The sequence below is a fragment of the Lissotriton vulgaris genome, chromosome 5 (assembly GCF_964263255.1).
Source record: "Lissotriton vulgaris chromosome 5, aLisVul1.2, whole genome shotgun sequence".
NCBI classification, from domain to species: domain Eukaryota; kingdom Metazoa; phylum Chordata; class Amphibia; order Caudata; family Salamandridae; genus Lissotriton; species Lissotriton vulgaris.
This window is the reverse complement of record NC_141693.1, coordinates 1,043,569,523-1,043,583,013: the sequence shown is the minus strand read 5'-3', so window position 1 is coordinate 1,043,583,013 and position 13,491 is coordinate 1,043,569,523. Positions and strand designations below refer to the sequence as shown.

At 44.5% G+C, this 13,491-nt stretch overlaps 1 protein-coding gene across 2 annotated transcripts in view; it reads left to right on the top strand.

Moving 5' to 3' along the window:
* Positions 1 to 13,491, top strand: part of SFXN3 (sideroflexin 3) — a 183,354-nt gene that overhangs the window by 147,595 nt on the left and 22,268 nt on the right. For both annotated transcript variants that reach the window (XM_086922673.1, XM_086922675.1), the window contains exons 10-11: positions 8,093 to 8,142; positions 10,468 to 10,515. In XM_086922673.1, coding sequence (XP_086778799.1) covers positions 8,093 to 8,142; positions 10,468 to 10,515 — 98 coding nt within the window. The remainder of the gene's footprint in view (positions 1 to 8,092; positions 8,143 to 10,467; positions 10,516 to 13,491) is intronic.

Here is a 13,491-nt window from a genome sequence, read left to right as displayed (position 1 = left end):
TGCGTGGTGCTGCGCTATGCTGGGGCTCCTTAAGGCAGGTGGCACAGGGATACTACTTGAGTTTGCAGGGAATGCTTTTCTGGGCAGAGGCACGCTGTTACTGTTTCTGCCCGATGCCTCCGTGCAGGACTAGTTTGCTCAATGCTGCGGGCTGCACTGCAGCTGCCATCTTGTTTGTGCTTGCGACTCTGCTGAGTTATTGGTGGTTTCTTTGATGGATGTCGTCACCAAGGAGCTGCTCCAGCCTTCGGGGGTCTCCCTGGCATGGTCCTCTCGCCACAGGGAGTCAAAACATCAGGGACTTCGCCAGGTCCACCCGCAAGCTGACTTGGGCTTCGGAACTTCGCGACACGCCCCCCGATTAAAAAATTTTAAATTAGATTTTTTTTTTCTCCAAAACTTCTCATTTGAAAAATTCTCAAGGCAAACTATGCATCTAAGAGCAAAAGTGCTGTAGATTTCAAATAAAACATACCTCAGCAGGGCAGCATTTGGCATGTTGATGAGTCGTAAAAAGATTCCTTCGGATCACAAAGATTTGCATAATGGCCAATGAGTTGATATAACACCTCCCTTCGGTTTGGTGAAAAAGATTATTTCTGTAGGCTACGTATAACTACGTATTTCTTACCTTTAGAATATTCCCATGGCACTGGACTGGATCTGGAAATGTTCACAACAGTTCTCATGCATGCCGCTAGGTGCCTCTGGGTGGCTCTGCATTGACATTGCTCTTCTCCTGGATTGACTTAACGGAGCAGCATATAAGCATGCCCCTGCGTGGCAATATCAGTTGGTTTCTTTCTGTGCCTCCGCACACGAATCCGCAGCACCCCCCTCTTTCACTGGTTGACAAATTCCGTCCTACTTTTTCCAGTGTGTGAGGGAACAGTGTCGGTGGTGGACCCGCATGTTGCATGCCTCTGGTGTCCGGGTCAAAACATGACTCCATGTTGTTCACAGAAAGAGCCCTTATGCACTCAAATGTGATCCGGGACCATGAGGTGAAGCTGTATGTCACTCCGCATCGAAAGAAGTCACAGCTGCATGAACACCGCAAGAAGTCACGGATGTCGAATACGTTCCTGTTCCAAGTCACATCTACAGACTCGTTCCCCCTTCAAGGCCGGTAAGTCTGTGTGTAAGAAGAAGCATAAGAAGTGGAAGTGTCTCTGTCCCATCCCAGTACTGCCTGTCTAAGGAAAAATTGGCTGGGCATCAGGGCGTCAATCAATCCCTCTCTAGATCCCTGATTGTGAAACTGGTTCCATAACTGGTTCTGTTGCGCCCATATTTTCCCAGGCCATTGGTGACTCCGCTGCTGTTTGAGGGCTTTAAAGAAGCAATGCTTTGTATTATTTGGCACTCTTCAGGTTCCCTCTGGCAAGCCTTCAGGGCACAATGATCTGCAGGGGCCAGGTTACCAATGGTGGACCCGTCCTTGGCACTGGCTTCACCTTTCGAACCATTTGGGTTCTGCACCAACTCTCTTTCATTCCGGCTCCCAAGATCTGTACCGGTTTCTTCTCCACGGAGGCTGGTTCCAACATTACCGGAACAGGAGGTCGAACTGCTGCTGATTGTGGTGTCCGACCAAAGCCGAATATGCTTTTACTTAGACTGATTTCGCTTCTTGACTCCACTTCAGTGCACCCGATCCCCATTTGTTCTGACAGACAAGAGGCTTTTTTGGCTGAGATTCTTATCAACCTGATGATGAGGATGGATTGATAAGGATGTTTTACCCCCACACGATGATGATGCTCACGTTTACATGGATTTATAGGAGGCCATCGGGCCCAAGAACTCCCATGAAATGGGCCTAGTTTCAACTGTTGGACCCCCTATGAAGGAAAGTACTTCATTTGCTGTGCTATTTAGATGTGCAGCTAAGCTCCTTGACCTACAGCTGACATCTGTTGAAGTCAAAACAGATGTTCTCACTGAAGTTTCACGCTATGGGTCAGCCTCTTCTGAGCCTTTACTACCATTTATTGAAGTCCTTAAAGGTACCCTCCTGGGCACTTAGGGAAAACCTTGCTCTTGCTCTCCAGTGAACAAGCAGGTGGGCAGGCATTACAGACTGGTGCCAGGCAGCCCAGACTTTCTGATGCAGCACCCGACTCCTGAAAGTTTAGTGGTCCAAGCTTCCACCAGCATGTTGAATCTAAATGCATTTCCCCAAACTCCTCCTGGCACGGAGCCATAAAGGACTGAGGCATTTGGAAAATGGATGTTCTATCTACCAGTTTGGCTCTGAAATTGGTCAGTGCACCTTTCCTATTAGGCTGCTATACACACGTTCTTTAAGCCATGGCCAGAAGATACTGCTCGGGGTTCTGGGGGAGTTCCGGCCTTCTTTGGCCCAAACCATTCATGACAGCCTGTACTCAGCCAAATAGGTCTTCGAATTTGGCCTGGGCACTAGTGACTGCTTGGAGTGTGCGGTGGACACTAGGTGGTACTTCGCTGCCACATATCAATGAGATCCACTGGGTTTTCTAGAGACGTACAGACATCGTTAGTGGATACGCCTTTTGATGGGATTCTCCATATTAGCAAAAAGGCTGATTCTGCCCTTAAATACTTTAAAGAAAGACAAGCCACAATGTGTTATTTGGGTCTTTCAACTCCTACCCAACATTTTCGTCAACAAGTTTGACCCTTTCAAGGCTACCCCACAGGGCTGGCATATAGGCACCATCACAGCAGTCACTTCAGTCCTTTTGCAGACTGGGATCCAGGAGACCTTCTGAATGTTATGGAGCAACATTCCACTCAGCTCTCTGCCTTTGCCTCAGTAGCAGCCACCAAGCCGCATTAGCTTTCCCTTAGCGGCACAGAGCCACCCACTGGGAAGCAGGAAAAGACACTTTCTTCAAGGGTAGCAGATCATCTCATCCAACATAAGGGTCCTCCAAATCGTCCAACAGGGATTTGCACTACTATTCTTTCCGGACCCACCTCAGCTTCCTCCCACATCAGAGTGGCTTTTGGAAGAGTGCCTCTCCATCTTGCTACAAGAGATGCAGGCCGTATTGGCGAAAGGTATCATCGAGCATGTGCTGTCCTCGGAATAGGGACTGGATGCTCCTCCCACTACTTACTCGTCCCAAAGAGGAACAGAGGCCGTCGTCCTATTTTGTGTCTTCACCATCTGAATGTTTTCTTTTGAAAGGACAGATTAATAATGCTTACTTTGGCACAAGTTCTGTCTGCCCCAGATCCTGGCGAATGAATCGTTGCTTTGGACCAGCAGGGCACGTATTTTCATGTGCCTGTCCTGCAGTTCCTAAGATGCTACCTGTGGTTCAGGTTCGGCCACAAGCATTTCCATAATCCCCTTCGAGCTTACCAGCGCCCTTCGGGTGTTCACTAAAGTGGAAAGTGATGGTCGTGGTTTCTGCATATCTTCATAGGCTGGGGAATATCAGTTTTCCCCTACATTCATGACCGGAAACTGACAGGGGGTCTCTCCACTTCCAGATAGTGGTGAAGCTCCCAACATCGTTGGGGTTCTCAATGAGCAGAAGTCACACCTGACTCCTTTGCAGAGGCTCTCCTTTATTCCAGTCATTCTAGACACATTGCTGATCAGGGCCTTTCCTTTGCCACTGCACTCAACACCACTATGCACGGAGATTGTGCGGGAGCAGTTGAATGCATTTGATCTACCATCGGGGTTGGGGATGTCACCCTCGCATTTAGGTATCCCTCTACAAAGTCCCTCTATGCTGGGCGATGGAAAGCTGGTGTGGAGTCTGCCACATAGACCCCTTGCAAGCCAAAATGTCAGATGTGGTACAGTTTGTTTTGTCTCTAGCCCAGCAAGGCCTTGCAGTGGGCACAATAAAAGGTTATTTGTCTGCCCTTTTGGCCTTTTGTATTTACAGGACCAAGCAACTTTGTTTCATTCAACTGTTGTGATGCATATTTGTAAAGGTTTGACACACTTGTTCCCTTACAAACCATTTGTGTTACCAGAGGTAGGTCTTAATTTGATGTTCACATTCCTCATGTACACTCCCTTAGTGCCCATTCAGAGCTGTTCTCTGTACCTTGTGACTCTCAAAACCGCCTTTCTCATTGTGATCACTTCAGCTTGTTGAGTGAGTAAGCTCCAGGTACTCTCAATGTGACCACCCTACTCCACCTCTTTCTCACTCAAGCTGGTGTTGAGGACTAGGGCCAACCTTTTTGACAAAAGATGTGATGCTGTTTCACATTGGGCAATTCAATACCCTCCCATTGGTGTATTTCCCCCCTCATCCCTCGAAAGAAGAGGAGAGGCTCCATCGTTTAGACCTCAAAAATGGCTTAAGCTTTTACATAGATTGTACCAAAGACCATCTGGTGGATAATCAGCTCTTTGTGGGGTTCTCTGAGGCAAATAAAGGTAAGATAGTGGACAACAGGACTGTCATGGTATGTACTCCTCTACATTGAGGCCTGCTACACACTGCCCATGAAGCAGCCTCGAAGATCTGAGGGCTCATTCCAACCGAGTCAAAAAAGCTTCCACTGTGTTGGCATGTGGCGTGCCTGTTCTTGACAGCTGTCAGGCTGCGACGTGGGCGTTAGTCCACACGTTCACGAGGCATTGTTGCCTCGGGAGCAGGGTCTGACGGAAAGGGCATTTTGCCCATTTGGTCTTCCTGTACTTTCTGGTCTAAGTCCACTCCACATACTCTCCACCTTAGGAAGGTACTGCTTTCGTATCTATCCTAAATGTGAGGAATCTGAAGTTAGAGTATCCATCATAAGAACAAGCTACTTACCTTCAGTAATGCTATTTCTGTTTGAATACTTTATCTAACCGCAGATTGCGGACTGCTCTCCTGCCTCCCCATTCTGTGGGGAGACCTCTTTTTAACATCCTAAAAAGTCCCAATTTAGAGATCTGTACACTGGTATCTACAATTCTATTGTGCTCGACAACCGAGTAAGTGTAAGTAGTCAAGGAAGAAACTGAGGGTACCACGTAGGTGTGACACTTATAAGCATCTCTGCACCATCACTTCCAGGGTGGAACAAAGTCAAAGTGGTGCCACACTGTGCCTCCTAGCGGCACATGGCAGCACTGCTATGAACGTTTCCGGATTGAGTCTAGCACATGGGCAGTATTCTAAAGGTGAGGAATCTGCGGTTAGATAGTGTATCCACCAGAAAGAGATTTACCGAAAGTGGGTTGCTCGCTCTTTTAGTTTTTCCTGATAGCTAGCAGAAGGCTGTTGTCTCTTATATCTCTAGAGCGAGTTTTCCATGTTGAATGTAAATTTATTAAGTTTCTTAAGAAAGGCAGATTTAACCAAGTGGAAAATGGAGCACTTTAGAGTACAATCAAGAGAAATTACAAATAACAAGCAATAGTATGGAGTATTATAGATCCAATAACAGTGACAGTAGCTTGCATTCAAATGTAGGTCTGAATTGGCAACCACAATAGATAGTTAGCTGGGAGAGACAGGGTTCGAAAGTTGAGGTGTGGGTAAGCCAGTTCAGATTTTCAAGATTTTTTTTTATGCGATTAGTCATTACTTTTTGCTTTATTTATCCCTACTCATAAGATTCTTTCCCCTAAGACTCTTTGCCTCCCTTTTCCTTTTCTTTTAATATGCCCAGTGTGTCCCCTCACAATCCCAGAGCAGACAGAGATCACATAAGGCAATCTTAAATATATGTAACTCGCAACACCAGCCTCACAGCATGACACTCAAAAGCCAAAATAAAATCCAGCAAAGATCCCGACTTTCAGAACTTTTTTGCGAACTTTTTAACCGCTGTTTAACATGCATAGCCTACTTAAACTTATTTATTGGAGATAACCTAAAAAATTCAGAGATTAAGTGGTTTACTCATCTCACAGCACATGAACTACATACCAGCAACTGCACATAAAACACCAGCTGACCTGTAGAGCAGGTGTTTTCCCAAAAACACATGATTTGGACTTGTGTGACACAAGTGTGGTTTGTGTATAACCAGGGTCATCTTCCCCGTCAGCATATGCCACTACCAGCTGCTGCAGTCTGCACGCCAGAGTTGCTTGTAGAAGTTAGAGATGGAAAGCCATTAAACCCTTTCAGAACTGCTATTAGAGGCTATGTCCTGAGCTGGATCTTTCCTAACTTTCACCCTCTCAAACCCTAAATGCCGACACTTCCTACCCAGTTAGGTCTTACAGGTCTTACAGACATCTTACAACCTGCCTTTGGCTTAATATCCTCTGGCCTCAGACAAACTACAAGCTTCCATCTTCCACAGCGGGAGAGAGCAACTGACATCATGCTGATAAAGATGAAGTCAGGCCAACCAATAGGGAGAGGCAACAACCAATGAAAAACTCGAGTATGAAGACATCACAGACACTTGTTGACCTCATCATTTAAGAAGAATCTCCCATTTTATTCACATCCTTATTCAAAATTAATTCATTAATCCCTCTAAAGGGAGATTGGGCAAATCCTACCGTGGGTCACAGGTGTTCTCTTACTTTGTTGTGTAGTGCACTGCCACCACCCATGTGGGTCACTAAAACCTTAACAACTGGAATCCTTTTCCGTCATCAAGCCCATAGCTAAAATATTATGACTCAAACATTCCTCACGGACAAAACACCATTCACTAAAGGACAATTAAAGCTGAAGTTATTTTGAATCGGGTTAACAATGCCCATACAACCAACCATCCAATAAACAAACTTTATTCACGCACTTAACCCTACTTGCTTGATAAGACATATCTAATATGGTTAAAGCAGATTGCCCTTTTGTGTCCTATTGTTACATGATCAGGGTAACCAGCAGCTTCAAAGAAGTCACCCCACTAGACACTGAGATTGGCCACCAAGAGTAAGCATTGACAAGCCACTACCATCTGCAAACAGTTCAGCCTGTCTACTAGCAGGGCAAGACAGAATGTATGGATAGGTCCAGGGTCTGCTGGCCGCATGATCACCTGCTTTCCATCAAGGACCTCAAAACTCACCGTTCAGCCCATGCTGCAAATTCCGACTAGGGTACCTCCAGTCCATCGAGTAGCCCATAGTCCACAGTGGTTTGATATAAGTTTCATATGGCTCTTTCCCGGAAACAAACTTGCAAGCTAGGTAACTCAACCGAGTACTGTACCCTCATCTGTATTTTCTCTCACCTCCCTGGATAGGTCCCACATCATTGCACTGCACTCTGCTCAGGAGACCCGGGAGCTAACTCAGGATCTAATGCGGAGCCTAACCAGTCTGGATTGATAGTTCACTTACTGTATTTTCCCAACAACTCTAAGAGGGCTACAATAATCCTATGTGTCAGCTTTGTGGGAGAGTTCAGCCTCACTTTCCGCCCTACAAAGCAGCAGTCATGCTTCTCAAGGGTCTGTAGCGTCAGCTAGGGGGTCTCCCATTTCGCTGACTTTTTGTAAGCTAAACCGTCGTGGAAATTCTATTATGATATGCACGTTAATTACTATTTTCTTTATCTTTTATACTTAATATCGTTATTTTAGTATTGCATTTTAAACCACAACAGAGATTAATAATCCCCTGCTCTTATTTATTTCCCGATTTCATAATGTCTAATAAATGATGCGGTTCAGTTATGTGGGGATTTTCTACCGATCTGAATAGCTTGATGTCATTTTTTAATGTTCATAACATTTTTTGTTGTTGTAAATCAGAAGTTCCATTTCGGTAAAGAATTTAATAAATAAGTATTCCTTTTCTGTGGAGAAATTTGAAAGTGAGAGTATCGACCACCTTTCATGACAGGTGTCTGAGGGGTATGTCAGGGCCTCGTGATATGTTGGCATTATAAACATATGTGAAGACAATTTTCGCAGAACTTCTTAATGGCTTGAAGTGTCCCTTTCATAACCTGTAGCCTAATTTATTTCATACATTATTTTGTCCTGGAAAGATATGTTTTCCTGATAGATGACTGACCGGTTGTGTCTTTTGACGTCTTCGCTACTCTGTGCCCTCTTGCGTGTGTATGCGGCACACCAGGGAGGAGTCACAGTTGACTCTAACCCTGGGCCAGGGCCGCACCCATCCATCACGAACTACCACTTACATCTGTGTTTATGTGTTTGACAGCGTTACCCGTGGCTGAACGCTCCTCTGCAGGTCGGACTTGTTGGACTGTGGTGAGTAGCGTTGTGTACGTGTGATCAATGTTTTGTAACTTCCTCTTCGTTCATTCGAAGGCCTGAAGAAAGATACGCTGTTGAACTAGTTTTGCCAAGTTGCAAGAATGTTGTAGGGTCCGACCGTTGTGCAATTACAAAAATGTTTAGTTTTAAAATGTTTGAAGTAATGACAAGGTTTTTTCATGTGTATTTTTAGTTTTTAAAAGTATTTAACCAAAACCAGAATGCAAGGATCACATTTGTGCAGAAGGGTACAAAAAATTGAAAAAGCACTCTTAAATATTGCAAGAGTCTTCTTCCTTGTGTAAACACATCGCAACACTTTGAGGCAGTAAACAATGTTTTTCAAATTAATTTCTTTGGACTGTGGTAAAAGCAATTAAATTGACATTGCTGTATTAAAATAAATGTATGAATATTCTTTTCTTAGATCGTTCACTCCAAAAACTTGTTATAGCACCAATGAATCTGTTAAAGCATCATATGTGGTCTGCTTGAGCGGTTAGATACCTCCATCTTATAGATCTGCTTTATACCCATGTTTGGTATGGGGCCAGTTGGAGGCGCTGCATAGAGGAAGGACTTGTTTTGGTACCTGATTCTTGCCCCCTCTGCCATTACTTTCCTTTGACTGACATTCCGTAGATAGAATTCACCTGACCCAGCCCGCTTGCTTGCGTATGAGACTTATTCTGAGAGCTTGATTTAATGAGACCATGCAAGTCAGGTCTTCTACGGAAAGCCAGGGAATGCACTACCGGCTTCGAAAGGATATGATGCCCACCATGGCTTAATATAACGGACGAAGACATCACATGCTGCAATTTGTGCCAGGCTTAAGAGAGAAAAAACTGAATTCCAGCACTGGACACTAGTAAATAAATACAGGATCTGGGATTAATACCAGAAGGTTCACTGTAATGAGATCAGAAGTGGTTCATTTTTACAGAAACTAATATCTGAAATGTAAGCCCTGAAGAAGTCCTCAAAGGAGGACGAAACGCGTTGGCTACTATGGTGCATTGGAAGAAATGAAATTTAAACAGAGAAATAAATAAAGGAATTTGAATAACAAGAAGAATCGGTTTTGATTGTACATTGTACATATACTTTTCTTGTGTGCTGATCAAAATCTTATGTGCATAGAGGTAGGACTTGTTTTGGTACCTGATTCTTGCCTCCTCTGCCATTACTTTCCTTTGACTGACATTCCGTAGATAGAATTCACCTGACCCAGCATGCTTGCTTGCGTATGAGACTTATTCTGAGAGCTAGATTTAATGAGTCCATGCAAGTCAGGTCTTCTACGGGAAGCCAGGTTGTATTCTATTTCCCCTTCCCCTTCCTCTTCCTTTCAGTAATGCTTAGACCCTCATTTCGAGTAGCCTCCTAATTCCTATGGGGCTGGTAACAGATGTTACTGGTCCTGTTGGACTCGTTAGATCCACAGGAACCCTGCAGATCTCTTTACTTTCACCCAGAGACTTCAGCTGATAAAAACAGCCAAAACCTTCATGTAAAATTACCGGGGAATGAGGATTTACCAGGGGAACTGGACCTGGAATTACACACTCCCCCTGGTAAATCCGAATTTCAGTAGCGGATCCTTGAGTCCAACTTGTAATGAGCCAGATTTGCATACCTCACAAACTTACTTTTAACCCAGTATTATAAACTCCAGGGGTGGTAAATCGGACCCATTTTCCGAGCCAATCAAAATGAGGCCCTCCGCCATACAGCTGAGAGAGCTGGTAAATATGTCCCCTGATGACGGATTTTGTTCAATACTCTGGCAAGCACTTCATGTAAGAGAAATTTCTTACTGCCTGTTGCAGCCACAAACTATACTGTTGAATGCGTGCTAACTTGCAGAATCTCGGCACAACGGACTACGTCTGTGGAGTGAAACTAAATCCTATTACATAAACATCCCCTCCAAGAATCTTGATCAACCAAGGCTGTGTAAGATTTATCCTTGGCCAGCATGATCTGCATCTTACAGTCCTAGTGACTCCACTTCACTTTGAAGTGTTAATATAATGGAACCGAATTTATACAGGTCTTGTAAATAGGCTTTAAAAATCTGGTTGTCTGTAGCGTAAAAGGTTAAATGTTGCAAACAGAAAACTTAAATTGTAGAAAACTTAGATTGGTAAAAACAGTCCAAAAAGATCAACTATAATCCTAATCATTTAAATTGATTCACTTGTTTAGCTAATAGCTTGCACACTAATACATATTTCTAAATGCTGAAATATTTTTCTTAAATTGGCTAGTACAAGCATTTGATTACTAAAAAAGGATTTTCTTGTTTATTTTCAGCTTGGTGTTTGCAACTCCGCTTTGCTGTGCACTTTTCCCACAAAAAAGGTAAGGACAAATCTCAAAAGGACATTTTCATGATGTACACTAACTGAGGGTGTAGAGTTAAAAACACTACAGTACTCTGTAAGCCCCTGCATTTCTAGCTCCTGGACACTGGGGCATATCGTTTCTAAGTTGAGTGAGCCTAGACCTGCTGGGCCGCTAACTTCTTTGTTAATGTTTAGTGGGAGTTCTACATAGAACGAAAGGGTATTCAGTTCCTAGGAGAAACACCCAAAGGGCAAGTACAGAGAGATGAGAGGTATACAGATTCAACGGCGGCAGGGGTAGGTGACCAGGCGCAGTGTCGCTGAACTATAGGATAAATTATCCTAGAGGTGCCATAGCCCCGCCGGTACTGTTGAGGCAGGAGGAGAAATTCAACAGGATTATCCTTTCCTGTATTTAGGTAATTATCCTAATACTGACGTGGTAGATAGATAGTTATCACTAATCTGTGGTATAGATAGTTTCACATATTGGTCCTGATGAATTGCCGTCTGACCTCTCGGACATTATGGCAAGAAAGATGTTGACCACTACAGAGTAGAGCACTACAGTCTTGAACTATTAAATTCAAGATAGAAGCTGACACTCCATTTTTTAATCAGGTAGGAGCCACTCTATTAAAGCACATTTTGGACTACCAAACCTGTTTTAGATCACACCTTCACTTTATAACTTCTACACTCACTTAGGTCCCTCACCCACACCTCACCTATCGGCAAGGAACAAAAGATCTCCTCCAAAGAGCCCCATCATTGGGTGCCAGTCGGGCAGCGCCGACCTGACGAGGAACAGTCCCAATGATGAAGCATGACACCTAGCTGGCTGGGTGTGTGAGGGCCTTAGTTCCGTAAGGAGGATTTCCCCATTCCCTCTGCCTTCCGATTCACTTGCCTTGGAGTATAATCTGCTCCTTAGTGAATCGGTATACCTCTCATCTCTCTGTACTCGCCCTTTGGGTGTTTCTCCTAGGAACTGCATACCCTTTTGTTCTATGATAAACTTTGGGCAAGTATGCTGAACCTAAACAAAAGCCCTACCCCCCCCCCCCCCCCCCCCCCCCCCACCCCTTGTTGATATACCTAGTGGGGGTTCTAATCATCAGGAAACCGAAGCTGTTCCACTCAGCCATTCCTTCCAGTGAAAAATGATGCTAATTTCCACCATTAAGTGAGTGTTTTACAATTCTGATGTAACCGGTAAAAAACATAAATAGGGCTTTTGTTTGTCCCATTTGTATTATTTTTGGTTGTATGTCAGAACCACACAATCCCCAACCACGCATGCCTGAACAATGCGGTCTTGAAAATGACTGGGTCTTATCCATGCATGCTTTTACATACGTGCCTTTACAATAAATGACGTTGAAATGGCATAATTAGTAAAGGCATTTGCGTGGTTAAGGTTTTTCCCCACCCTGAGCCCTAAAACCCAGCCCACTTCACTGAGTATGACCTCGACCCCAGTCCTCAAAACGCCCCAACCCCCCTCCCTGAGTCCTAAAAGCAGACCACAGCCCTAAACACAAACCCCACTTCAGCCATAAAACACCCCAGCCTCCTGCCCTGAGCACTAAATACCAGCTCCCAGCTTTGAAAACGACCCTGAACCTCCTGCCCTAAGCCATAAAACCTGAACTTCAGCCCTAAAAAAAAACACCCCAGCGCCCCCGCACTAAAACCATCCCCATCCCTAAAAAGTCCCCTGACCCCCCCCCCCCCGTCCTGAAGCTCTAAAAAAAATCCCTGCAAACTACCCAGCCTCCTTGACCTGAGCCCTAAAGCTGGCCTCCCTGCGCTAGGAAGTACTGTGACCACTCGCCCTGAACCCTAAAACCGTCCCGACCCTAACACTCCCAGAAGACGTACTCACCAAGCCGTTCCTCGCTGGGAAGGTAGCCCCTCCAAGTGTGCAACACCTCCCACCCCGCCTATTTTCTCCGAGTCTAGAGCGCTAGCTACTCCTGACATCTAAAGCACGCATATGCATGGTAAAGTCATATGTGAGGGTTAGACATGCGTGGTTCTGCTTGCGATTTTTAGCCATGCTTATTTTAGGCTCCGTGGTTAGGGCAGTTTCCCATTAGTTTTACATGTTGTTGGCCCATTGGCGTTTTTTACCCTTTGTTTACTTTCTTGTTTTTCTTTTGCTTTTTTGTGTTTTGGCTGATAAGTGAGATGTTGCTTTCAGTCGAGGGAGATGTTTGCTTCTTAGCATATAGCTGTCTGATTCTTTGTTCTGTTATTCATTTCTGTTCGATACATTTGTTTAATGTTGTTCATCCACTGCTTTTCTGGTTGATTGGTTCCTTTACTTTTAATTATACTCCTCTGGTTTTTATCATTTGGCCCTTACTTTTTATATTTGTTTTACTAACATTTCTTTTCATTGGATGTGATCATTTCAGGCTCAGCTAATATAGACTAAACTGCTTCCCTGCTCTGGTTGTCACCGTCTACCTTGGGAATGGGCAAAAGCAATTTATTCCAGAAATGGCTGGGTTTTAAAGACGACTGTTCATTACAGGACAACATGTTAAGTTTGAGCCTTAGGTAACAGCGAAATCTAAAGATGGATACAGACTCTGCTTCCATCGTGAACAGATATATAGAATCACAGCAAGGTTTACTATTCAAAAAGTTGTCCCAAAGTTTTCCAGGTAATCCTGCTTGTCAGAACGCATACTTGCCCACTAGGATTCCTCTTCTGCGCATTGCATGACTACCTATTGCTGTCCAGAGCATCTCCTGTCGCAGTAACTCTGTGCTGTATGATCACACAGTGGATAGAGGGCAGAAACAGGACAGGATTGGTTGAAATGATAATAGTATAGAGCAGGTTACACACTGAGTGGGCTGTTCCATGTTCTGTTAGATGTGTGAATTAACCCCATATGATAGTAGGACTCCTGCGTCTGTCCAAGCATGCTGGGCTAGGATGAGCGTTTCTTACCTAGGCTGCCTAAGGGGCAGTGCC